Source organism: Python bivittatus, unplaced genomic scaffold, assembly GCF_059951505.1.
Source record: "Python bivittatus isolate LINGU-HERP-01145 unplaced genomic scaffold, Pbiv_v1 ctg000330_np1212, whole genome shotgun sequence".
Classification (NCBI taxonomy): Eukaryota; Metazoa; Chordata; class Lepidosauria; order Squamata; family Pythonidae; genus Python; species Python bivittatus.
This window is the reverse complement of record NW_028277058.1, coordinates 49,099,401-49,127,181: the sequence shown is the minus strand read 5'-3', so window position 1 is coordinate 49,127,181 and position 27,781 is coordinate 49,099,401. Positions and strand designations below refer to the sequence as shown.

The 27,781-nt window shown below is 41.4% G+C and overlaps 1 protein-coding gene across 2 annotated transcripts in view; it reads left to right on the top strand.

The window, feature by feature from the left end:
* NINJ2 (ninjurin 2) overlaps positions 1 to 27,781 on the top strand; it is a 68,849-nt gene that overhangs the window by 14,144 nt on the left and 26,924 nt on the right. Inside the window, exon 1 of one of the 2 annotated variants that reach the window (XM_088141235.1) lies at positions 24,796 to 24,931. The exons of the other annotated variant lie outside the window; for it this stretch is intronic. Within the exon in view, the coding sequence (XP_087997361.1) occupies positions 24,929 to 24,931 (3 nt within the window). The 5' untranslated portion in view covers positions 24,796 to 24,928. Of the gene's footprint in view, positions 1 to 24,795; positions 24,932 to 27,781 lie in introns of those variants that run through there. 2 annotated transcript variants of the gene reach the window in all.

The window sequence follows — 27,781 nt, the reverse complement described above, 5'->3', positions numbered from 1 at the left end:
TTTCAGGAAAAAACAAAACAAAATATCCAACAACCCTGAGTTTTCCTGATAGTATCCCATCAGGATACTATAATCAGGTCAATAAAAAGATAGTACCTGCCCTCAGATTTACCATCAAAAAAGTCATGACAGAAATACAAAAGGAAAGGGAGCGAGGAAGGGGTGGGGGAAATCTGAGAATGTTTCTTCAAAATAGAACTTCTACAAAGAGAATAGTCAACCACTTTGCCAGCCTGCATTAAGAGATCCTCAGCTCCAGGCTCATTCAGGGGTCTTCTGGCTCTTTGTTAAATAACTAGACTAGACTTTGTCTCACTTGATCTGTTTGGGAGGGTCTCGGTTTGACTGTTTCCTCTTCCTCTTTGAGGCTAAGCCAACAGGATAATTTGTTATGCTAAAGTATTAGACCAGCTTTCCCCAAGATCCCAGCCAATATGGCTTTTGGCCATGTATAGAAGAGGAAGGAAAGAGACATTGAGTTCCATCTTTCATTGTGATTCTCCAGATTGCCATTCTTCTGTTTCAGCATCTGTTTTCCATTGTATAGAATCACAATATTAATATTGGCTACCATACAGAATTGTGTAATGGATAGGAAACACTTCTTCAAAATATGTATTTTATTCATTATAATGGCATAATTGCCAACCAATGCAATTTAGAAAACAGCATATGTTTTTTCCACTCCTTTTAATTTTCCGCTCTCTTCACTTCCTTTTGAAATTTCAAACCTTTTGTAATGGATACTCTTGATTAAAAATGTAATTAATGCAAACTTTTAATTCTTAGTCTTTTACACATACAACTATTGTTCATGTCTCTGTACCTCAACCTAGCCAATATAGAGCTAAAAATAATAATTAAAAAAGAGCTAAATTAAGCAAGAACATCTGAATGAGGTAGATGGTCTTTAATGAAATCCTATAAAAAAAACTCAAAGCATATTTCCATTAATATATTTCATATTTCCATTCTAGCCTTAGCCATGGAAACTCATTGGGGGATTTTAGGCCAATCATTATCTTAGGGTTCATTTTCATGCCCTCCTAATCACAGCATGAACATACCCTGGTGACTATTTTTATATGCCATGACCTCATGACATTGCCTTCACTTCATCTCCACCCCACAGCTGAGACAGCTTAAAGTTGTCTTCAGCTGTTTCAGTTTTAAAGTAGTGTTCCTCTCTTCTCCAGATATGATTTTTACTGCAGATATAGTCTAGTATGCTTATTGATTATGTGATTAATGATGTGGTCAATGGTTAGAACCTGCCTACAGCTACTTTAGGTGGCTGCAGGCACATCTCTGCCCCTTGATAGCCATTTTGGCTTGGGCAACAGGAGAAACTAGCCATCTGGCTTCTGTTGAGGCATCTGGCCAAAAAATGTCTGACCAGTGCTTTCTGAAGTGATCGTCAGATCTTCTACTGATGCCTTTTTTTTATTTACATAGGTTTAGCATTTTTATACTGCTTCTGCTATTACTTTGATGGGAGAAACAATGCCATTTTGCCTACTGTATGGACTAAGTGACATGCTGCCAGCAGTGTCATTCACTTGCAGCACTTGTAGTGGGTGGACCTCATTTGTTCTTGATTGCTCCCACCCAATTCAATCTGGACCTGTGACCTATCTGCTGGGCTATTTTTGAACATGGGTTTAGTCTTCTTTCAGAGGAGAGCTAAACCTGTGTTTAGAAACAGTTTGATAGACAACAGGCACAGAAAACCTTAGTGCCTGCAGCCTGTTCCCCAACAATTGATAAGTGGCTAAACTAGTTGTTAAAAGGCTTCACGTATGCTTCTCAAAACGTGTCCATCACATAGCAAGGAAGGCACTGAACAGCTGTTTCTCTTGCTACTAGATGGGGGGGAGGGGGGATTGAAGCCATGTTTTTTTCTTAAGTAGTTCTGCATTAAAACAGTAAAAACAGCACCCCACAGTTTATTTTGAACTTCTTTTCTGCTGGCCCACAGACTAGAAGAATACACTTTAAAGCATTCTCCTCTCCCCACACCTCTGCAGGAATCTTCTGCAGATTCTGAGCCACCTGTAGACCTGAATTATCATATGATATCAGCTGCTTTGGGGAGTGTTTTTTTTCCTGGCTGAGGTTTATTTAAACCTGGAAAGATTGTGCTTCCTACCACTCAGTGTTGTTGACCAGTGGAGTGAGTGTGTAATCCAATTTTCCATTGACAGGAACTCTTGACTCTTCTGGCCTCCCAGGTGGGGGGCTACCTGCCACCGTCCTACAAAGGCATCTCACTTGATGGGGCTTTGGAACGCTGTGGAAAATTGTGACAAAATGGCTTCTTTCATAGCAACCTGGACGGGATGAGGCAGGAGGCTAGCAGTTTCTGCGATTTCCTTTTTTCATACAGAGGGAGAAGAGAGGTTTTTGTTGTTCCAGAACCAGCAGAGGCATGGCACTGATTTTACATTCCTTCTCCTCCCCTATGGGTGAGCTCTGGTTGACTTACAGCAGTGTTGTCCAAACTTGGCCACTTTAAGATGAGTGGACTTCAACTCCCAGAATTCCCCAGCCAGCATGGCTGGCTGGGGAATTCTGGGAGTTAAAGTCCACTCATCTTAAAGTGGCCAGGTTTGGACAGCACTGGCTTACAGTGATCACTTCATGTCCTCAGAGATTCAAGCTTGGCTTGAAGTTTCCAGTAAGGACTTTCAATCAGTTCCAAACATCTCTGTAGGGACTGGGGACTAGAAAGGGTGGCTGTGTGAAGAGTCTTATCTTTCATTAGGCTGGTATTGGTACCATCTTCATTTGGTTCTTATTTGCATTTGTCAGAGTACACTTTCCAGCAACTGAGCCCATGACAGGAAGGTGGACTGGGGAAAGCCTTTCTATCTCTCTGTGCTTAGTATGGTAACAAGCTCCTGCTTGAACACTTGTTAATTATAGCTAACTGCCAACTGACGAGCTATTAAAGTACTTGATTAGTTAGAACAATAGACTTGAGTAACAAATATTTGACACCTGAATCTGGATGCTGTTGGTAAGCTGCCAAGGTTGTGGATAGACATTCTAAGAGAGAGAGATTTTGATGAAACTGCTGCTGTTGTTTGATCATTAAATGCAGTTATCTTCTACCCCTGCAGCAACTGCATCACACAAGCACTGTCAACATGCTTCCATCTAGGGAAGTCATTCTGATAGGGAAATGGAGGGAAAGAACTACATTATTGGAACTCAGTGTACTGGAACGTAAGACTAAGATCATGGCTGGTGCTTGTGAGTTAGCTAGGCCATGCTTGGTTTCTCTGCCAAACCTGCCTAGTTGATTGATGCAAATTTCATCAATCATCATGAGCTTTGTCTAGGGGTGTCCCAGAATTACTTAGAGGAGTAGTCTCCAAAGTGGGGTGTGCAAGACAAACTATTGGGGTGCAGGAAAAAAAGTATTAGAATGCCTTTTTATACTTTTATCTAAAAAATAAGAAAGAAACAAAGCTATACTAAATATATAGAATGTACAAAGTAAAAAGATATTTTTGGGTCATGTTTCATAATGTATAATAGTACATGTATATAATTTATAAATAAATAAACATACATAATTAGGAGGTGCATGATCAAAAAGATTTGGAAACCCTAACCCATACACCACAGATTATGCCCATTTTTATTCATATTTTTACATCACAGAATGCAGTTGTTATTCTCCCTGGAATAATTTTAATACTATGGAACTTCCAGAGCCAAGAAATAATAAAAAATAATTTTACTTTTCATACCATGCTGAGCTTTTCTAATTAGCTATTGGAAATGTAAAGCCAGGAACTTTGTTTTAAAAATTGGCATAAGCTAGAAATCAAGCTATAAAGGTTAGCATGAATAAATAAAAGTTGGATGATTTACTATTGGCTAATTAACTCTTGTACAAAAAGTTAAAGACAATTATCAGTTGAACCTGACTTCTGGTAACTACATTGATCCATCTGTGTGGTTTTCTGGGCAATGATACAAAACAGGTTTGCCACCACCAACTTCTGAGATTCTCTTTTAAACTTTCCAGGCTAGTCTAGAGCCTGGTATTTTCTGGTAGTCCCCTAACCAAGCACTAATCAGGCCTAACCTGGCATAGCTTCTGAGCATAAACAAGTCCCTTCAAGCACTACCACTTCCTGAAATAGCCATTCCGTTGGGCCAGTATTGGTTTCCCTAAGTGCCTCATTCTCTTTCCTTCCAAGTTCATTGTTTTATTACATCATAAATTCCAAATAAAACATTACAGAATACAGATGATAGCTGAGTGCAGTGGTTTTTATGCAAGAGAAACTAGATATTGTTAATACTAGGATGATTAGATAAATGAAATCTTTAAAGTTGAAGAAAAAGTGTTATTGATGTTAAATATAATTTCTAAAATGTTCATGAACATAAGGTTGCTTAAATTGTACAATTAATGCTAAGTATCATGTTGATAAACAGTTTTTTTTAGTGTCTCATTCTTGTATTAGCTTGATTTTTTTTAAAAAGAAAAGCTTACAGTAAAATGGGTTTGTGCTTCTGGACAATTTTTTTCCCAATACACACATTCATGTCTGCCTACTGTACAGTAATTTTGGGGAACAAAAATAGCTAATGTAAGTTCTATACCCTTTCATGACTCTATACATTTTTGTGCAGACTGTTCTTTAACATATAGCATTGCTGTTTCTACGGGGTAATTGCTGTGCTAAATTCAGAGAACTGCATATTTAGAAGAGTAGCTGAGTTTCAGTTCATGTTTTGTTTTGCATACAAAATGGAAACTAAATGAATTTCACCCATTCCTACTCTTACACAGCACCTTTCTTGCCCCCTCTGAAGGATAAGGGGTGTCATGAGAGCTACTGGCCTAGTCTTGACTTTCCAAACTCTCCAAGTCAGATCTAAGCTTCTGCTGTTGCCCAAGCAACATTTTCTCTGCACAACGCGAAGAACGAAGGATGAGCGAATCTCAAAATGTCCAATCATTTTAACAAAGCGGCTTCACACTGTGTATGATCGGGGGGGGGGGGGAATAAAAAAAGACCCATTACGTAACTCCCACCAAAGCTAATAGAATTAAGGGGATTAATTGAGTCTTGAGGGCAACAATCAGGCTGAAAAATCTTGTGACAACAGGCTCTGTCATGAATACATTCTTGCAGAGCAGGCAAAACAACTTCTCTATTTTCAGCTTCTATATTTGCAGTCCTAGAACCTCGAGAGAGATGAGGCAGTGCACAGCCTAATCCCATGGAGCTTTATTCTCAAAAAAAGTTCTTTTGATATTTACACATGCATTGGATTGCAGCTTCACTCTCAGATTTTGGAAGCAATGTGCAGGTTCTTTATTGCTCCCCTCTGTGCATACTGGAGAAATGGTCTCCTATGGCAGTTCACCCAAGGTATTAAAACTTTAATTAAAAGCCTCTTCAAAAAGATATCGTCACAAAGTCTTTTTAAAAAGCCAAAATAGAGGTTAAGTCTAACTCCACAGGAAGCATGTTTTTCAAAGGATTACAGAGAATAGCTTGTTCTTCAGGTGTTACCAGGTAATGTAGGCAAATCTCAACAGATTACCTCAGTTAATGTGCTGAGGAACATGTAGAAGGCACCATCTTAGCTAGCTGAGATCTACGTTATGTAGGTGCATGGCACACAGAAGTCTATGTTTTAACAGTTTACTGCCTTTAAGGTAGTCCTTGACTTACCACCACAACTGAGACCAGAACTTCCATTGCTAAGCAATGCGGTTGTTAAGTGAGTTGCGCCCAATTTTATGACCTTTTTTTGCTACAGTTGTTAAGCAAATCCGGCTTCCCCCATTGACTTTGCTTGTTGGAAGCCCCTGGGAAGTTCGTAAATGGTGATCAAATGACCCCGGGATGTTGCAACTGTTGTAAACACATGCCAGCTGCCAAGCACCTGAATTTTGATCACACAACCATGGGATGCTGTGACGGTTGTAAGTGTGAGGACCGGTCATAAGTCACTTTTTTCAGCGCTGTCATAACTTCAAATTGTCGTTAAACGAATGGTCGTAAGTCAACCTGTACTCATCTTCCACTGTTTGTTACCTGAAGTAATCTCACTTTGCCAAACTGTAGGCTGGCCCTACGTATACTTTTATACTTCCATATTGCTTCCTGTGCAACACTGATCTGCTTTTCTATGTGTGGATTTCTATAAGCACTCCTACCCTTATAAATGCTATTTAATGTTCTATGCCCATTCGACTAAGTTATTAGCACTAAGAGAGGGATCCATGCTACTTATCTATAACCACATGGGTCCTTTAGTTGCTGTAGATGTTGCTGGAAGATACCATAGCCTTCAATTCCAATAATACAAAGGGATCTCTAAGAACACTTTATATTCCATATATTGTCCCCATTCATAAGACAGCTATTTTCATGATATAAATTAAGCAGTGATAACTTTATGCTATTGGTGCAGACTGTAGAACTTCCAGTGCTCCTTAATGAGCCTTTACTGAATGCCACTGTCAAGTGTTTACTTCCTGTATCTTTCAGGAGGATTAACCTTCTGGATTGCATCCCAGTGTGTTCTCTCTGTCTAGAGCCTCTGCCATATTCTCATTAACTCATGTGAGTAGGCTTTCCCTTCTACTTCAAGGAGCATTTCGTGCACTTGTTTCTTTGTACAGATATGGGTTCCATCAAGATATTTTAAGCTAGAGAAGCAGACATAGAAGGAGCAAAGTGTATTTCTTCTAAGAGAAAATGGACTGGGCTTAAATTCTGATTTAATTGTGATGCATATCATTGTTATCTGAAAGCTTTAAAATAAACATTTTAATTAGAATGACCTTATTCCGTTCCCTTGAAGAACTAATGGGGATTATTTAAGACATTCTCAAATTAATCTGTCTGAAGGCAAGTCAAAACACCCTGAAACATAAGATAGCCTCAGCCTTCCTGAACCACTCAGCTTCCAGATGTGTTAGACTAAAATGCCCATCATGCCATGCTGATGAAGAGATGGGAGTTGTAATCCAACACATCTGGAGGGCACCCAGTTGGCTATTTTTAATTGAAATTGATGCTATTTAAAAACCAAGGTTAAAAGTTTTATAAATCTGGATTAAAATGATTTTAATCAAAACACTTTCTCAGCAATAAACTTTCAATTCTGATTAAATGCATTACTTTAATCTGTGTTGGAAACAACTACCTGGGCATATTGAAAGGCATTTCTTTGAACCTATTCCAGAACTGAGCTCTGGTAGATCTAAGGGAGCCCTGGTCCAAATGAATCCTTGGAAAATAATCCTTCCTAAGTAGAATTACAAAGCTCTGTTGCGCTTCTTCAACCTGGTGCCCTCAGATGTGTTGGGACTGCAACTTCCCAAATTCCCAGCCACTTGTCTATTGGTAGTTCAGGTGGGAAAGTCTGGAAGTTACATGTAGGCTGCCTCACCGTCCATGATTTCTCAATGCCCGTTGTGAAGCAATGCTATGATTTCACTCCATGATGTGAATGTCTGAAACTCAGGGAACTCGGCCAGCTTGGTGGTGAGCTCAGGTATTTATGCTTTGGGTGGGGAGAACTTCCATTTCAATGGGTCACTTTAAAGCTCTTCCTCCTGGCTCAGTCACACAATGCACAAACAGGAGGGCTTTGGCTCCTGTGGAAGCCGCTGACTTAACTGTTTGACCAACTGCAGGGAAAGGTGTCTCTGTGATAGTGTCAATATTAAAACAAAAACAAACACAAAAGGAGAGACGGGGAGAGCAAGAGAGAGGAAATAAACATGGGTGTGTGCTTGCGGAGACAGGGAGGAGCAACCTGCTTGTTTCCACTGCTGATCCAGGAGTCTTGTAGATTAGCAACATATTTACATGGCAGCCAGCAGGCTGTCTGTGGACAAAGGACCGTGATCCACCTCTCTCTTGCACCTGGAAAGAGGCCCACTTTTGTATAGCCCAGGATAGCTAGGTGCAATGGGAAGAAGGAATGACCTTGAGGAACAGGAGGAACAGCCGCTAACAAGACAACAGTCAGATAAAAGAAATCTGAGTCCAGACCAGAACTGTAACCCAAGAAAGTGTCTCAGACAAGCCCCTCCTAGTTCTCAAGAAGATAAAGCGAGGGAGGGGGGAAGGGCATTCATACTTGCAAACTTCTGTTACTATAACCTTACAATAAAAGTAATAGTCTGGCTCAATTTGATTTCCTAGTCTGGTACAGCTTGAAGGGCTGACTCTAGGCCTAAATCTATTGGGACATTCAGCTTATTCACACTTATGTGCATTTTTTCTTAGCTGTCATTGGTGGTGATATGGGGAGGGGATGGCAGTCAGAATCCAGATTCCAGTCCTAGCCCTTTCTTCTTCATTTCACATTTCTGATAAAAACAGCGGTACTCCTGGCACTATGATATTCAAAGCGAGAAGTTCACCACCATCATCTAGGATGCCCCTTTACCAAGGCACAATCCAAAATGCGGTGGACTTCTATGGCTGGTCTTCATGTCTTGAAATGTCAGGTCTATGAGTAATTTAAATAAATGCATTGCAAAGAAGGAGAGATTTCTTTGCATATGACACACTAAGCCTCCAGATTAACAAACCACAATTGCTGTATCCACACAACATGCTGGTTATCAACTCTGGGCTGCAAAAATTCCAGTGGCAACAGCAAGATACAGAAAGTAACTTACGCTTCCATCTGGTGCTTGTCCGGAGTTTGGTAGCCCAGATCTAGTAATTCTGTGACTACATACATAAACCATAATGGCTTAGTTAGTAGATATATAAAGCCAATCTTTCGTACAACTTGCTGTACAAGTAATTACCCAACTATATTTTAGCATAGTCCCATGTTGTATGAACTCAGTCTTTGGGAACTGGTGTTCTTCAGAAAATGGATATGGGAAGTATAGGTGACAGCACTGTTTCCCAACCATGGCAACTTTAAGATGTGTGGACTTCAACTCCCAGAATTCCCCAGCCAGCATAAGAAATGCCCATTTTTATGATAACCAGCATGTTGTGTGGATACAGCAATTGTGGTTTGTTAATCTGGAGGCTTAGTGTGTCATATGCAAAGAAATCTCTCCTTCTTTGCAATGCATTTATTTAAATTACTCATAGCATGCTGGCTGGGGAATTCTGGGAGTTGAAGTCCACATACCTTAAAGTTGCCATGGTTGGGAAACACTGGGTTACAGGATGTATTTGTTAATTTTGGAATACATGAGGAGGCAAGTGCACTGCGATATAAGAAATGCCCATTTTTATGATAGTTCATAGTTTCAAAGCAGCTGGAGTGATCCAAAGGGAGGCTCTTGGAAGATACATTTTAATAGATTTAACCTTCCTGAAGAGGTTCCATAAAAACAAGCTTGCAGGTTGCCAAATTCAACGGCAGAGACAAAGGATAGGAAAAGTTCAGCTAAAGCAACACCTATTCTCTTGTCTGGCTTGGCTTCTCCCTTTTGTAGGAATGTGGAACGACAAAGGTTTGTTTTTATTGAAAACAGTTTTTATGTTAAAGGGAATGAATTTTCCCCTCGTTTTGAGGGAAGTATCTTTTTGTTGGTGTACTGGGCAGTAATGATCGGAGACACTCCCTAACTGGCTTCATGGAAAGTTGGATGTTTTTACAACTCTTGTATTTGATGATGAAGTAGGGTATAGCTCCCCAACTAGGGCAGAGTGAGTGATTTGCCATAAACAGCATCTGCTTGCATTTCATGCCAGGGTTCACCATTCCAAAAGGTCTCTATCTAGCAAAAGTTATGTAGCAGCTTAACCTCGCTTTCCTCTCCCCAGGAAAGCTGGGGAATCTCTTGTACAGCCATTGCCAACCTGCTATCTTCTGATCTTTTGGATTTCCTGCTGCCCTGCAATTATGGGAAGTCAATGCTTCATTAGGGCTGGAGAATCTTTTGGCATCTAGAGTCTGGAAGTCAAAAACATCAAAGGGAGGCCTCTAAAGATAGTAAGGTATGTGGCAATATGTGACATGTTGATTTTTTTTTTTAAGGGACATAGGAGCATTAAGCCTGCCTACAGTATTAAGCTTGATCCATTTACAGTATTTTCTTTCTTTGGGGGGCAGGGGGTGGAAAAATAAAAATAATTGAGAATTCATGCCACTGGATTTGTTTTTTGCACTGATGTTCTGTGGGTTGCAAAACTGAGCCTGCAGGTTACCCATTGCATCTTACATTTCTCCAGTAGACTTCCCACCATCCTCATTCAACAAGCTGCAATTCCCAGAGCTCTTTGGGGAAACTCATACTAGTTAAAATTGCTATTAAAATTATATAGATATGTATACGTTGGCATGCCTGGCTGACAGCCACGGAATAGGAAAGTGAGGAATCTTTCAGTGCATAGAAAAAGAAGCTTTCCTGGAGATGCCTTGGCAGACCCCACCCCTCTCCCCTCCCCCCGCCCCCACCTTGGATTTGCTTACTGTGTTTTTTTTTCAAGGAGATTTTCATTACCTTAGAGAACATTGAACTGTCTAGTCTGGAGAGTATGTTTGTAGCAAGCTGCCTTGGCACCAGCCGAAAGACTTCAGTTGAAAGGCCCAATGTTTGCATGCAGAATCACGTGACAAGTATCAAGAGCTAACACCTGAATAGGCCTATAGCTGAAGCTGACTCTGGGGATCCCCTTTTAAAAAGCAGCTCGGTTAGAAAACTGCTGTATGAATTCCCCACAATGTTCCTGCATTGCCTTGCTGCACAGCACTGGAAGAGGGGTGGGAAATTTCCCTTATTGCTTTTTGGGAAGGTTAAGGGACAGCAGTGGGTGGAGCAATGATGCAAAATGAGTGGGGCCACATCATGCCTGGAACCCAGGAGGTTCCATTTTTCCCCAAATGTGTGGGTGGGAGTTGAGATTGTTATTTGTTTCTTAACTGTAGTAAGCCTATTTGGAGAATATATTTTTTGTGGATTTCCAGATTCAAAATGGCAATAAAATTGGAGCCTCTATTTTTGATAGTTGAGATGAAAAATGGCTCTAGGATCTGTAAATAATATATTTTGGAGGCTGTAGGTTGCTTTTCTTGTTATTTATTTATTTATTGTATTTATATAGCCACCCATCACAGAGGTTTTAGAAGATTGTCAAAAATCTTAGAAAAGCCAATTATCTTTGGCCAACAACATGACATTGAAAGAGAAGCCATTATATGACAAAGGAGGGGTGGGAGCATTAGGTGGTTATAGGGGAGCACAAAAACTTAGTATGCAAAGACTATATCTATTAATTTACTACTTCAGCCTCCTACAATCGAGTGCCTTCCAGAGGTGTTGGCCAAAGGGATTATGAGAGTTAGTGCAACACATCTGGAGACAAGAAATGAATGTATTTATTAATCCAAGACGTCACTACAGAGTGTATTTTAATTTGTTGCTAATATTGTGGGACATTTCCTGGCAAATGTGATTTTATCACTCTTCAAAAGCCCAGTCAATCCCAGAGACCAGGATATTAGGAACAACAATAATTGTCTCAGTGTTGCATATTGTCTTAGTCTCCTTCCCATTCTTAAGTTCTTTGAAAAGCAAGAGACAAATATATTGAGAGAAGCAATTATTGAGTATGAATAAATGCCTATTTGGGATGAAGCTGTCCCTGATCAGTAGAATCCAAGGTCAAGCATAGTGAGTCCAAGGGAGGAGTAGCTTGCTGGAAGATCAAGGCCAACAGACAGAAGGTAGTGGGCAGACACTCTTCAGGTAATGAATAGCCTTGAATTGCAGACCTACTATTGACTTATGACTCATAGTTATCCACCTCAAGGAATTGTAGATCTTCTTCCATAAAGTCGACTCGGAGAAATGGACCCGGAGAATGACAACTGCTTTCCTCATGCTGCAATTCAAAGTTCATAGTGAGAAATAAATCTGGAGTGAGATTTGAGCTGTCAGAGTTAGGGTTTCCTAGAGAAGGGCACCCCCTTTCTGGAACATGCTTCCTTGAGAGAAACACTTGGGGTTGCTTTTTCTGTCCTTTGCCATTAAGCAAAATACATTTTATTTCTCAAGGGGTTTAGATGTGATTCTAGTCCTACTGGCTGATTTATAGCTCCCCTAATCTTATGCATTCCTTCTCCAAAATAAGTGACATTGAGTTCATTGATTACTTCCTGGTAATTGTGCTGAGATAATTGCACAGTTTTAATATAACATGGTACTGAGTGTTGCTTTGTATTAGCATCTTAATTTTGTTCTTTTTAAAGCATGTTGAAGAATGATGTAAAAATAAGTAGCATAATCAGCTAGATCAAATAGTTTCCAAATAGCCAAATAAGCTGCTGTATTTGAGCAGCTGAAAACAGAATGATTACATCATGGAACCAGAAGACTTTTATACTTAGAAAATGAAAAGGAAATGGAATAGACAAAGTGGATGTCCTAGCAAAGAAAGTATGAAGCAGGTCAGTAACTATATGTCCTATTCTACACAGGATAGGACTAATTTGAAGGTGTGGTGAAAACTCTGTTGAAATGAACTCTGTGCTGTTGGTCAGAACAAGGATTACGACAGTTGTGATCAAGATATAAAAAATGGTTAGGAATGAAGAAATGGTGATGCACAATCTTCATACTGTATAATTTTTGACCAAAATTGGTTGTAAGATCTCCCTGAGGCTTTTCCAAAGTGGCATACATTCATGTTTCAATGGACAGTGAATGTTTAATTATTGTTCCTTTTCTAAGTCCTATTAAATTAATTACTTTTTCTTGCTACTATTACACTATTTGGTTGCTTGTTTGCTTTGTATAACCTCTATGCTGCTCCAATACAAGGAAAGACTTCCAAAAGATTTCTGAATTCAGAAGGAGGTTCCAACCTCAAAGTGGTATGCTGAAGGATGCCAATGGGCAGACAGTAACTGATTCCAAGAAGATCAAACTAAGATGGAAGGAGTATATTGAATTCTGTACAGGAGAAATGTCAACATCCAAGATACCTTATAAGATATTCCCTGGAGCACCTCATATCAGAATTGCCAAGATCTTAATCTCCCCCTCCTCATCACCACCAACTGGACCCGTACATGTACAGAACTATACAGAAGAAGTAAAACCACTGTGAAAGTGGGCTAAAGGTGACTTCAATGTGTATAAAACTTGCATTTGCTAATGTGTACATGCACATTTAGAAATAATTATTATGCCACAATGGAAATGCAATACTTCATCATGTGATTTTGTTATCACATGAGCCATGCACCTGTTTCATCTGTTGCTAACTTTTGCTGCATATCTTCAAGGCCTTATTTTTCCTCATGATGTTCCTTTTTAGCTTTAAGTTAGGGCAAGTCTACATCCAGAGCTGCCTCCTATGGAAGGATTACAAAAGTAGGGCCTTCTCTGCTTATAAAAAGAGATATGGAAGAGACGTCATGACAGATTTGTGTAAAATTAGGAGGAATTTCCCTCTCCCACTTAATACCAGAGTACAGGATAATCTAAGGAAACAAGAGATTCAGGTCATATAAAAAGATGTTTTCTTCAGATCTAGTAGAACTATGCGTTATGCATCCATAGCGTGCAGTGATAATCATCTATCTGAGCAACTTTGAAATGAAATTAGATTCATGGAAAATATCTATCGGTATTAGAAGATAAGCACTAAATAAATTCACTTTAATTTCAGAGATGGGAGGCAGAGAAGGGGACGGCAGAGGATGAGATGGTTAGATAGCATCACTGAAGCAATGAGCATGAAACTGAGCAAACTAAGGGAGGCAGTGAAGGACAGGAAGGCCTGGCGCGATATGATTCATGGGGTCACGAAGAGTTGGACACGACTTAACGACTGAACAACAACAGGTCTATGGATACCAGTTGCTGGAGATCACGAGTGGGAGCCATGCTGTTGCCCCCAGTATGAGCCTTCAAACAGAGGACTATCTTATATAAAAGAGAAAAATCCACCATCTAGCTTAGGTGATTACATGGGGGTGACTCCTCTATTCTTCCACCTCCGCTAGAGAGCATGTATTCCTGCATGTAAGCAGGAAACAGAATAGAACCCAACAATTTATGGAGTAGAGCTAAGAGTTATAGCAAAAGCTGTTTCCTGCTAGAATATTATAGTGCTTGTCATTTCTCTTGAAACTTAAGGAGGGTTGGAGTGTTAATTTTGTAAGCCTCCAGTTGCATTCAGCATCACTATATTTATAAATGAACCACATCACAGAAACAACATATGCCCCCAGTGACCTTGTTCCAAAGAAATAAAATCCCAGTTAACATTTGCATCATTGGAAGTCTCACCGCCTTGAGAATTGGGCTAGAGACATTTTTAATCTGTGATTAGTGTTTACAAATCCTATAATGTGGGCTTCCAATGTGCCTGGAAGTGCTAATACATCTATGGACAATTTCATAGTGCCCACCAGGCTCTCCACTGACCCTATTTTTATTTTTTTTAAGTTTTAAAAATTATTTTTGAAAAAGAAAGCTAGTATGGAATCCCGATTTCTATTTTCAGGAACACTCCCGGGCCCTGCATATTGCTTGGAGGAATTTTTATAAAATAAAATGATAGGGGGCTGCAGTTCTACATTCTGTTTGAAAGTGTGGTGAATTACAAGAAAAGGAAGGGAGGGAGGGAGGGAAAAAAAAGAAAAAGCAAGCAAGCACTTGGAAGACTACAGCGGGTCTTCGGAAGGACCACCAGCAGTTTGCCTTCTGCTAAATGGTCACATCCACAATGGCAGCTATTTTGTCACAGTGTCCATAACCTGCTCTTAAAATTCCAGATGCATCCACTGGTCCATAGAAGCTGGAAATCACTTCCTACAGGGACCTTGTAGCAAACTGAACTTTTGTCAAAATGATGAAAGGCGCTATGATGTCTTGTCATAAGCTCTGCTCCGTATGTACTTGGGTTGTTGTTTTGATGCAAATACAAAAGGGCTGGAGTTTGTGCTGTGATGTCATGATCTCTGTTTCATCCTTTGCCTGGCTGGTCTCTTCAGCAGATGCCACTTTGATTAGCAGCATAGCATTAAGCAAGTTTGAGGACAATTAAGGCATTCTGAGATAAATTGAATGTTTTGCTGGTTTTACATATCACACAAAGCCATGGTTTTTTAAAAACCATGTGACAGTTGCTCACACGTTACACTAACCCATAGACCATGGTTTATACTGTATAGTTATAGCAATACATTTCCAAGCAGGGGAGTTCACTGTATATCCTTTTGTTTGTATACATGTAACAGGTGATGATACAGAGATACTAACATCCAAGCAGATAGAACATAATATGTACAGACAGATTAGAGAAGGATAGAATAATCTGTTTAAATTTAAGATAAAAGAGCTATTGATTTGATGGAGCTAGGTGGCTGCGGTTGAAAAGTGTGTGTGTGTTTGTGTGTGTCTGTATGCATGTAAGCATACATATGTTTTGGCTCCAACTTTACCAAAATATTGCTCTGCAGGTAATTTTACATTTTAGGAGAGATCATCCACGTGATTATTTTAAAATCCTTGTCCTACATAACTACAACTCAACCCCTTCCCTCCCTTTATTAAAGAAACTGAACTGTTTTGCATCGCCAAGATGATCATTTGTAAAAGCTAAAATTTGGTCCAGATTTTTTTCAGTTTGATGAAAAAAGTTGGAAAAATGTAAAAGCGTAATAGATGCCGATTTCAGCTTAGTCTGGGTAATGCCCTTTAAAGTTTTTTAATCACTTCTCCAGCCCTGCTGGCAAAGAGTGGTGATTGTTTTTCATCCTAGGAGTTTTGGCTTACTCTGCAAATGAGAATAATTTCACAGTGCAGTCAATTACTCTCTCTTTTTTTTTTAAGCTGAATGGTCGAATTTACTAATGGGGAAGTTTGCAAGGGGGAATTGAAGGTGCAGATGACTTGCAGATGTCACACTGAGGCAACATTTGATTTCTGTTTACAAAACTTCCTTCCCAGCCAGGCTTGCATTTTCAGTCCCAAGGTTATCTTCAACTCCTGCCTTCTCCCCTCCCCACACCCGCACCCCGGAATAGCCAGGCTGAGGAGTGCAACTGCCACGCTTTCTCTGGTAAACTAGTCAGCATTTGAATGAGAGAACTGATTTCCTCTTGACCTATTTCTGAAGCTGAAATCAGTCAGAGGAGGTAGAACAAAACCAAAAGAGGACGGAAAAAAACACCCACATTTCCCAGGTTTCATGCCTTCATGGTTGCCAGCTGCATAGCCAGTCACTTATTCTTGATAGGCAGATTCGTCAACAGTGTCATTTCATTTGACGGCAACACCCAAAGTGACTCACCAGACAGAAAGTTGGCTTTATGGTCCCAAACGAGGTGAGACTGCAGCAGGTCCAATCTGCTGAAATCCAAGACTGCTTCACTCATGTGTGAAAGTGGGGAGGGGGTGGTGGCAGCGTGGCAGGGATGGGACTCCAGCCAGAGTTTCAGAATCAAGGTGGGCGCAGAAAAGGGGGGGTTCTGACCAGGGTTGGTCAAAAAGTCAAGATGGCAACCATGATGGTAAGATTGAAGCTTTGCCTGTTTTTTTAGGTGCATCAGCTTCTTTGTTCAGAAGACCTGAGGGGAATATCTGATCAGTTTTTGTTATCTAAAATCAGATTCATGGTGATTGTAAATGGCTGAATGTCACAGTAGCATAGGATTTCCTTCACAGTGTCTTTGTAGCGCTTGCGTGGACGACCTCGAAGTGTCTTTCTGGTCTCCAGTTCACCATAGAGCAACTAGTGAGACATACAAAGGTCATCAATCACCCCTTTCTGATAACATGTCCCACCCACCACAACTGGGCTCTGGTGATCAGGAACTCAATGCTGGTGAACTCCATGTGATCCAAAACCTCCAGGTTGGAGACACGATCTTGCCAATGAATGCCAAGGATAGAATAGAGAGTGCACATGTGAAATTTCTCCAGTTGTTTGATGTGTTGTTGGTACAGAGTTCAGGACTCACATTCATATAGGAGAGAAGGGATAACCATAGCTCTATAGACTTTCAGCTTTGTGGAGATACAGACGTTGTGTTGATTGAGCACTCTGATATGCAACCACCCCATCCATGCATTCAAGTGGCGAAGGTCAAAGAGAGAGCCATCTAATTGGTACCTGATGTACACTCTCTCCTTCAGACCTTGGGCAGCACATGACAGCATGCAAGCAAAGTACAGATTGAACAGAACAGGGCTAGTACACAGCCCTGCTTCACCCCATTGGAAATGGTAAATGCAGCTGATGTATCACCACTGTAAAGGATCTGTCCTATCATTCTATCATGGAGCAGCTGAATCAACTTCACAAATTTCCTCTGGCATCTGTAATGTCTCAGGATGATCCAGAGAGCCTCCCTGTTTACAGCATCAAATGCCTTTGTCAGGTCAATGAAGACAGAGTAAAGTGGCTTATTTTACTTGATGCACTTCTGGACTTGCCTCATGCCAGATATCATGTCTGCTGTACTCTGTTCTGGCCAAAAGCCACACTGTGCCTCTGGGAGGTTCCTTTCTGAGACAGTGACAAATCTGCTGAGGAGAATGCGGGCAAAGATCTTGCCTATAATGGACAGCAGTGAGATATCCCTGTAGTTTCCACAGTCTGATTTGCTTCCCTTATTTTTTTGGAGAGTCACAATGAGGGCATAGTGGAAGTCATAAGGCATCTCCTCTGTGGACCAAATGTCTTCCAAGTTGTCTTGGAATGCCTGTAAGGCACTGGGTTCTAATGCTTTGTAGATCTCAGCAGGAATGCCATCCTGTCCTGTTGCTTTATTTGAGTTTATCTGCGAGATTGCTTTCTTGATCTCATCAGCAGCGGGTGGCAGGTCTAGGTCATCCAAGATTGGCAGCTGAGGAATCTGCTGTGACAGCTGGATCAACTATGGACGGCCTATTGAGTAGGTTGAAAAAATGTTCAGCCCAATGGTTTTTCAGTCCTTCCTGAACTTTGATTGGGCTCAACCTGTCAGATGACAGCAAGGGGAGCATCCTGATTTAGAAGGATCATAAACTGACTTTATGGCACTGAAGAACTCTCTGGTGGTATGCATGTCTGCATAGCATTCCACCTGCTCAGCCTTTCTCTGCCACCACTCATCCTGCATTTCTCCCAGTTCTGTCTGTACTTCTGGACTGCAGGTGTTTAAACCTGCCTGGTCATTCTGCCAGTCTCTATAGGCCTTGTTTTTGGCCTGAAGGGCTACTGAAATGGTCTCATAGTTTTCATCAATCCAGTCTTGATGCACCTGGTTTTTGGTCCAAGTACAGTTGTTGCAGTTGGTGTGATGGCATCTTTGAACTGCAACCACTTTTCAGAACAGGTTCCCACAAGCAGTAGATTGCTGGAGAGTTTTTTTATTAAGTACATCTTGAAAATGTTGGACATGACCTGGGTCTTGCAGTCTGCCAATGTTGAATGACATTCTGACAGTCCTTGGTTGCTTACAACATAAAAGGACTATGTGCAGGTTGAGGACTGACCAAACCAGCCTGTGATCTGTCCAGCACTTAGCACCTCACATGGCCTGGGTGATGGTGACGTCTTTAAGGTCACGCTGACGTACGATGACATAGTCAAGTAGGTACCAGTGTTTGGACTTGCATCTAGATTGTTCTGTACTTGTATACAAGTCTGAACATTGTGTTAGTGATGCACAGATTGTGCTCAGCACACTTGCTCAGAAGCAGCAGGCTGTTACTATTTAGTTTTCCCACCCTGTGTCCCCCAAGGACTCCATCCCAGTTGTCACTGTCCATCTTCACTCTAGCGTTGAAGTCACCCAGAATAATGAGTTCGTCACTGAAAGGGGTTGTCCAAATAATCTGCTCCAAATCCTTGTAGAAACCTTCCTTGTCTTTGTCTGGACTTACGAGAGTTGGTGCACCATTGACACTGACAATGGTGATGTATTGAGACTTGCTGAGAGGAAAGTGGAACTTCATAATACGTTCATTTATTCCAGTGGGTAGAACAGAGATGTTCTTCAGCAGAACCATGTCCTATCATTAGGCTGTAGTTTCCCTTTCCAAAAGAATGTATATCCACTCATTGCCTCCTGTAGTGGACCCTTGTCTAGAAGCCTGTGGTCTCACTGAGTGCAGTGATATCAATGTGATAACAGCGAAGTTCAGCTGCTATGAGTGTTGTTCAACTTTCAGACCTTGCTACCTTGTCTCTATCCAGCAGGGCATGGACGTTCCAGGCAACAAAGATGAGTTTCCTTTGATCTGTTTTTCTTAATATGTGTTGACTGCTAAGGAGATGATCCGCCAGCCATGGTTAGCTAGCCAGATGTTGTGGGGCAGGCAATGTTTAGGGTACCTTTTCTAACCCCCTCTGTCATGCAAGGGTGGGCAGTGCTGTCCTAAAAAGGGCTTCTCAGTCACTCTGGATGATGCCATACATCTCAGCTGCCGCAGGTACAGAGACAAACGATCACTGGTCCAAGGACTGCCTACATGCAGGTTTGTGACTACAAGTACTAGTGGTCATCTCCACCTGTTGCTTTGCCACTCCCCCAACACTGCAGGGCTTGACGAATTAAGTTTGGACTGAGATGAATTGCACATCAGAAACCTGTGCGTGATGGAGTTTTAAGTGAAACAGCCATTGCACAGGGGCAATCCTACTCTCTCAGCAGAAGAGACCTTGATACAGTGGCATGGACAAGTGCCTGCTGCAGTGGATGACCAAGATGTCTAAGTGTCTTGTGGTCCTCTTAGCACTCCACAGCACCTGCTGGGCTTGCCTTCTTGACTGTTGGACTGTTGATTGGTCTCCTCCAATTGATCTGCCAGGGCCAGACTTCTCACGCTGGGTTAGACAAATCCCCTACCTTACCAAGGGTCAAAGACCCATCGGCTACCCTCACCTGGTTTGGCCTATCTGCTGAGACGGTTTACCAGGGTGTGGACACTGCACATGTTATTGCTGCTTGGAGCCACAGGTGGGAGCTGAGCGCCAGGTGGGGACCAAGGGTGAACAAGCAGCCCTAAAAAGGGCATGGTAGGCCCCTCCACCAGAGGTACTACCCCTCCCTGAACACCCCATACACCCCAATAACCAGAATAGCCTGCTGCAAATCTCTATCCTAGACCAGGTATTGTTTCATTTTTACAGAAAGGACTTGATGAGACTGTAGAGGAGATGCTTATCCAATAAGTAGATGTGACACAAAGCTGGGGTGGAAAATATAGCGACTGATAGTAAAATTGAAATTCCAAACTATTTTATTGGGCTGGAATGCTGGGTAAGAGCAGGGATGAATGTCAAGTCCTGCATTTTAGTGCAAATATGAGAAACTCTGCTGCTCTTGCCTCCGCATATGAAGTACATAGATGGGTGGATTGAATTTCTTGGGGTAAACATCAGCTAGGCTCAGAATACACCTGGCTGATGACTTAAGTCACTATTTGCTAGGTTCACACATTGTACTAAATTATAATCTATGGGTTACAAGCCAATATTTGCTGGATTCACACAATGTGCTAAGCTACTATCAAAAACCAAAACCACAGTATGGCTTAGCAAGATGTGTGAATCCATTGATGATTTGGGAGTCAGTAGCGGATAGAGAGAGATAGATAATAGAGAACCAGTTTGGTGTAGTGGTTAGGGCATCAGGTCAGACACTGGGAGACCCGGAGTTCTAGTCCCGCCTAGGCACAAAGCCAGCTGGGTGAACTTGGGCCAGTCACTTTCTCTCAGCCCTAGGAAGGAGGTAATGGCAAATCACTTCTGAAAAACCTGGCGAAGAAAGCTGCAGGGACTTGTCCAGGCAGTCTCTGAGATTCGGACATGATTGAACGGATTTTTTTAAAAAAACTTTTAGCCAAATCTTTGAGGTGTTTGTACCTTTGTAGTGGTTAGGTTTTCTGGTTTTGGTTTGTGGTACCATTATGAAGTGAGGTACAATCACATCAAAAGAGCACTCCTTAGTATGTATGGGGTAGATCTTAATAAGCATTATTTCTTCACTCTATAAAAGCTTCATTAAGCCTTGGGAATTTTTTTTTTCTTTGCTGCTTTTAAACTCTTAACCCCTACACTTTCAAGTTATAATAGTAATGTAAGATGCTGCTGAATTACACAAATGGACTTCTGCGGTTTCTTCAAGAAGTAGAATATATTATCTTGATAACATGTGGCCCCTTTTAGGTCTTATCACATCTAATCCATAATGCACAGAAAATCAGTCAGTGCATTAGTCCAAAGGAAGGGCAGATGACTAATGCCCTTGGAAAGATTACTCAAGAAAAAGAAAAAAAGAGAGCAAAGCATGTTAGGGTTACCCCTCAGCACCACCTACTGGTTATCCTATAGAGCTGTGTGTCATTTAAAATCAGATAAGTGAAAGAGAAGCAGAAGACCGCAAAGAAGTGAGAGAGAAGGAAAGAAAATAGAGGGAAGGTGAATGGATGGACACAGGAATAACACTTTTAGAAAGTGCCGTGTTGTTGATGGCAGTAAAACCTAAACCTACAACACTGGGGCTACCCTGTTCAAGTCCACCCTCAGCCACCAAAGCTTGCTGGAGGACTCTGGGACAGACACTCTCTCACTGCTGTTTTTGAGTTCCTTTGACAGGATAGTAAACAAGGCTTACTGTAAGCCAAATCATTGACACATCATTGTTGAGGATTATCTTCTGCCCTGATCTGGAGTTCTCCAAGTGAGTTGGATTTCAGCTCCCATAATCCCTTTCAATATGGTGTTATTTGGAGAGCCACTGTAGTGAACTGTGACCCTGCTGAGTGAATAGGATTGAATGGAGACAATATCTTTTATAGAAAATGGGCTTGGTGTTGAGCCTGACCTAGTACTGAAGAGCATAGCAAGGAGCCAGGGAACTAGATAAAGCCAGACAACGAACCATAAACATTGTATATGTTGTGCCTATTGTAAATAAACTAACGTCATGTTTAATGGGAGGCCAGTTTATAAAGAAAACTAATCATAAAAATGGAAATCTGACACCTCTGAAGGGCACCAGGTTGGGAAAACCCATTCAGCTATGGCTGGCATTGACTTTTTATGGCTCTGCCAAGCTGCTCAAGGTCTGGGGCAGAGCAGTGGAGGCTCTGGTTGCCACTGTCATGGTGGTGTCATACCCAAGTACAGACAAGTCCCATGTGTACTTGAAGCAGAAAGTCTTACAAGCCCCTACCTGTTTTCTTGGCAATGTGTATTTTTATTTCCATAATATTCTCCATCCCACCTTTCCATTGCACATGCCTTCCTCAGTAGGATGATAACAACAAATACAACAACAACTTCCTGCCCTTTTGTGATCCTCCAGATCCGCCCAAGGCAGCTTCTCTAATAGTACGGCTGCCATGTTACTTCATAAACACCTGCTGCCTTCGATCCTTGGGAACAGACTATATTGCTGGAAACAAAACCTGGAAACCCGTGACTTTCCAATTCTCTCTGAGAAAAATGGATTTTTTCTTTTTCTCAGCCAAGGCAGGCAAAGTTGCAGGCCAAGGATCAAGGCCACAACAATCGTTAGCCTGAGGGCAAATCAGAAAAAGAAATATGTACACCATATTGAGCTCTTTGAAATAAAGATGGGACAGCATTCTAGTAAAGAGATAGATATGCAGATAGATAAAAATGATCATCCATCCATTATTTCGTCTTCTGTTTGTAATTTAGTTTGCTGGCCAATTATATAAAGAGGCAGCAACTTGAGATTGAGTTCAGTTATATTACTTGACTTCAGTTATATTACAGTTCCTATGCTATAAGTTCCGTTCCCTCCTTTCAACTGAGTCAAGAGTTTATACAAAGAGTATATCTTGATTTTCCAGTCATATCAAGAAGATATAATTTCTGTTTGACATAGAGACATTCCAGGGCAAGCCCAAACTTTTCACTGGAAACAGTCCTATTTTCATCTTTGCCCATGCGAGAAACAAAAAAAATACATTTCATTGGGCCAGCTGTGTGTTTTGTACAGTAAACTTAGAAACATGCATTTAATGGATCCTTTCAGGATTTTCTTTTGTACAAAATAAAGACAGAACAGATTCTTACACAACCTCTGCTGTTGTTGTTTGGCAAAAGTGCAAATGGGCTGCAGCATTGATTATATATTCTAACTATAAGAGCCCCCGATGCAGTTTTTTTAACACAATCTGCACATAGTTTTGGTGTTATATTTAATTCACAATCAACAGGAGAGGTGTTATGTAAAAGTATGAAATACAACATTTTCTGCTGCATTATGGATTGAACAGAAGAACGTATGAAAGAATAATTGAATAGACCAAAGATCCTTCTAATTCAACATTGGTCACTGAGAGGGAAAAAAAGATATCTCTAAGAAGCCTCTGAACAGGAGATGAAGTCAACTGACTTTTCCAGTTGATGTGCCATAGCAACTGGTGTTTAGAGGCATCTTTCCTCTGCATGTAAATTACATTCATCCATAGGAACAAATAGCTATTCTAGATCCACTGAAGTTTGAAGGCATCTTGTAAAGTGGCTGCAAGATTATAATGAATCTTTTGTTGGTTTCTCCTTTTCCAGTGAGCTTATCCATAAACCATAGGAAACATCAGCCCTTCCCACTGTTTTGATTATCCATCAGTTGTTGCCTCAGTTCTAATGCCAGTAGGACCTCAATGTAGTCTTCCAATAAATGTTGAAATGTACTTTGGAAGAACAGTTCAAAGCATATAGAAACATTCTGCCATGTGTCACACATGGCCAGTTAGGAGGTCACAAGACACTCCCACCTGAGTGCATTGCCCCACTTTGGAACCAGCTTTGGACATGATTGATCTCAGGCCTTCTGTTTTTGAGAGCTGAACCCATTTATTGCTGAGTCTGCTAGAGTTTATTTGAAAATATTATAAAAATGGTGTTTCTCTTTCTATCACTACAGCTCTGCAAACCCTTGTGGAAGTCTACTTCCCATCTCACTTGTAGGTTCCAGCCAGCTGTTCTTCTTTCTCTCTCCCCACTTCCTGCCAGTAGAGATTCAGTAGCCTGCCCCTGGAGCTTGTCTTCTCCTTTATAGATTCTTTAGACTTTACTAACCGCCTCCCCCCCCCCCCCCGACCCACTGACCAGTTCAGCCACTGTACTAACATGCAGTTATGGTCATGGCTATTAGGAAAAAAGCACTCAGTTGTGAAATAGCCAGCATACTATAATTGCATTGTGGTGAAACTCCAGGGCTTTTTAATACAACAGAGGAATGGCGGCTTGATGGCTGTGAACCCTTTGGATATTTCAGTGGTTTTCTTTATATTTTCAACAATTATCCTTCCCACATGTGGTTTCTCATCAAAACATCTGTTCATAGTTTTTCATACTACGACAAATGCACCTAACCACATGTACTAAAAAATATGAGGTGTGTGTGGTGGTGGTGGGTCTACAGATTTATTTTCTTATATTTTTGTGTGGGTGAGGGGGGGGAGGTAAACAGATTTTATTACTAGTCAACCAGTAGCAGCTTAAAGGATAGGACAGTGGCTGATGGTTTTTGCAGCCTCTTTTTGGTTTGCAGGAGAATGAGCACTGATTGTAGTTGTAGAGAGTAGAGAGGATGGCCTTGACAGAGAGAGGGAATATCTGTTACCAAGGCAACAAACAGATAAACATGATTTAAGCCAATACCAAGGTAGAAATTTACAAAAACACCTAAGGCAGCCCTCCCCCCCCCCCCCTTTCATGTGAAGATAAAAAAGAGAGAAGGGGAAGAACATTCAGATTCTGTTACTATAGCTATTCTAATAAAAGTAGTTTTAGGCTTATGGGGTGTCTGTTTCTTGAATTGGTCTACCTTGTATGACTGACAGTAGTTTGCATGGACTCCTTTTTTTTCAGGGTCCATCGAAATGAAGATTCATGAGGTGCAGTTCCAAACTGTTCATAAGGGATTGGTAGGATGAAAATTCTGGTGATGTGGAAATGCTGATAGAATTATTTTAATGGTAGGCTCTTTTCTAACTCTAAGCTGCCACTTTTCCTCCCCATGGAAGTCCAGGAGTATTCAGACCTGGAGAAAATATAGATTGTGGATCTAAATGACCTTGCCATGTTATGCAACAGGCACCACAACTGTTGAACTCTAAGAATAAATATCATTTATACATATTCTGCTTAGAATTTTGTAATATAATCTGTCCAGTCATGGAAAATTTAGTTTTCATTATACTCTTCTCTTTGTAAGAATAACTCCTGAATCATCCAATTTGTCTTCAATTTGTAAATCAGTGTTTTCCCACACACCTGCTAATCTATTTTTCATTTCTCTGTGTGTTTCTAAATTAGTCTCTTCTGCTCCCTTACCTACTATTGTGAAGGCAACTAACATGACTGCTAAGTAGGCCGGATGTGAATATGCTTTACACATCAGTTTACACATCCTGTTTTTTAAATAATTATTCTAGATAATCCTCCTTGTCAGTACTCATGACAGTTCTCACATTAGAAGGGATTTTCTCCAGGAGCTACAACAAATAAAACAGCAGTAGGAAGTGGTGAGTGCTTCTGCCAAGCCATTTTTAACCTCATTTTAATTTGAACCTATTTTATATCAACAAAATGGGCCTTTTCCAATCCTCCTAGCTTAAGAAGAGGAAGAAAAAAACTTTAAATGATTTTTCAATGCTGCTAAGTGGCAGTCAGTGCCAATACTACTTTGTCTTGAGAACATAATATGTTGGAAGGCCAGTTCTCCCATTTGGCATGATGAAGAGGCTGCCACAAAAGATGCCAAGTGGCTAGCTGTTAAATTTTTGTTGCATTTTTACTTCTGAGGAAGTGGTGGTACTTGTGGGATTTTCTGCCTTGTGGGCCAAAATAATTTTGATACTATGAACTGTGAGTTGAAGGATGGTGGTTGAGGGGTGACCATTGCAGAATTAGACCAGGACAACTTGTGTCCCCTCCCCAGTCTTGTAAAACATGGAATTCCGAACAGCCAAGTTCTTTTGCCACAAGTTATTTACACATGATGGTTCATTCCCAAAGTATGTCTTCCCATCCATGGCAATTCAAAAAGATTAATAAAGCAGTTCAATAATTAATAGTTCATTACTGTTCATGCAATTCACGTTGCTTAGTAGTAGAGCTGGTCCTGATCATTTACTAATCTCAATCTGGGATTTGAGTTCTAATGATAATGTTTCACCTAACAACTGCTTTGCTTAGCGATGGAAATTCCGGTTCCAATTAGGATTGTTAAATATTGATGCTCTAGATCAGTGTTTTTCAAACTTGGCAGCTTGTTAGTTTGCAAGTTTGAAATGTGGCCACCAGGGGAATTCTAGGAGTTGAAGTCCACACATCTTAAAGTTGCCAAGTTTGAACAGCAGTGCTTCTTGGCCACAGCTGCCTCCACTTGAGCAGGAGCTGTGAGTCCAAAGAGAGCCCCAAAATGTACAAACCCATTCAGGAGTAAAGGCGGGGTGGTCTAAATACCCACGACCACTTGGGTTTGCTAGGTGTTAGCCCCACTAGGTTGACCAGGCCAGGAAACCAACTCCATAAGAAGGCTAAAAGGAAGTGCCTGAGGAAGTGGACAGGGTCCTTATGACTGTGAGCTTGTCCATCTCCTCTCCAGATCCATGCCCCTCCTGCAAATTAAACCTGCCAGGGGTGTGTTGTGTAGGTGAGCTCTAGTGGTTCTTCCTTGAGTGAGGGGTTTGTTCCTCCACACCTTAAGGAGGTATTGGTCTGTCCCCTCCTCAATAAACCATCACTGGATCCCACCATACTGGACAATTTTTGTCCAGTATCTAACCTCCCCTTTTTGGGGAAGGTGATTGAGGTGGTGGTCATGCAGCAGCTTCAGAAGACTCTGGATGAAGCAGATTATCTACATTCAGTTGGGATGGAAATGGCCCCAGTTGTGATGGAATGTATCTATGAGGAGGAGAGTGATGTGGGAGATCAAGGCTATCAGGAAGGAGGGGCTGCATTCCAGCAGGGGAAAGGAGACAAGAGGCAGCATAGTCCGCAGGGGGAGCGTGAGAAGAGTAAGAGATTCAGGACAGCCACTCCCTAGAATCTCCCAGGGTATATCCACTAGTTGCTGTAGTATATATTTAGTTTGGCAAGATTCTGTCTATAAAATGTAAGCAAATGAAGGAATTGTACTCGACCAGATTGTTTCATCGTTGTTCTTGGGCCGGGCCTGACAGTCGTGCTTTTGGATGATCTTTGGTGGGAGCAGGATGAGGGTAGTGCATCCATCCTTGCTCTGCTTGACCTGTCAGTGGCTTTCAATACCATCAACCATGGTATCCTTCTGGATCAGCTCCGGGATTGGTGGGTGGGCAACACTGTATTGTGCTGGTTCTCCTCCTTTCTCCAGGGTCAATTCCAGTCAGTGATGATTGGAGAGGAGAGATCCCACCCTCGGCCCCCTTCTATGTGGGGTTCCATTTCCCTCTCCTATTCAACATTTACATGAAGCTGCTGGGTGAGATCATCTGTTGCCATGGGGTGAGATCATCAGTACGCTAATGATATCCAGTTATACCTTTCTGCCCCTGGTGATCCTTTTGATGTCCTATCCCAGTGCCTGAGGCTGTGGGGGCCTGGATGGGGAACAACAGGCTTCAGCTGAACCCTGGCAAGACTGTGGCTCTGGGTTTTGGTGTCCTCCAGCTCAGGGACTATGCCATCTTTGGCACTGGTTGGGATTGCACTGCCCCAAACAGCCCCAGTGCACAATTTGGGTGTCCTCCTAGACTCACAACTCCTGCTCAAAGAGCAGGTGGCAGTCATGGCTAGGAGGGCTTTTGCATAGCTTTGTGTTGTGCGCCAGTTGTGCC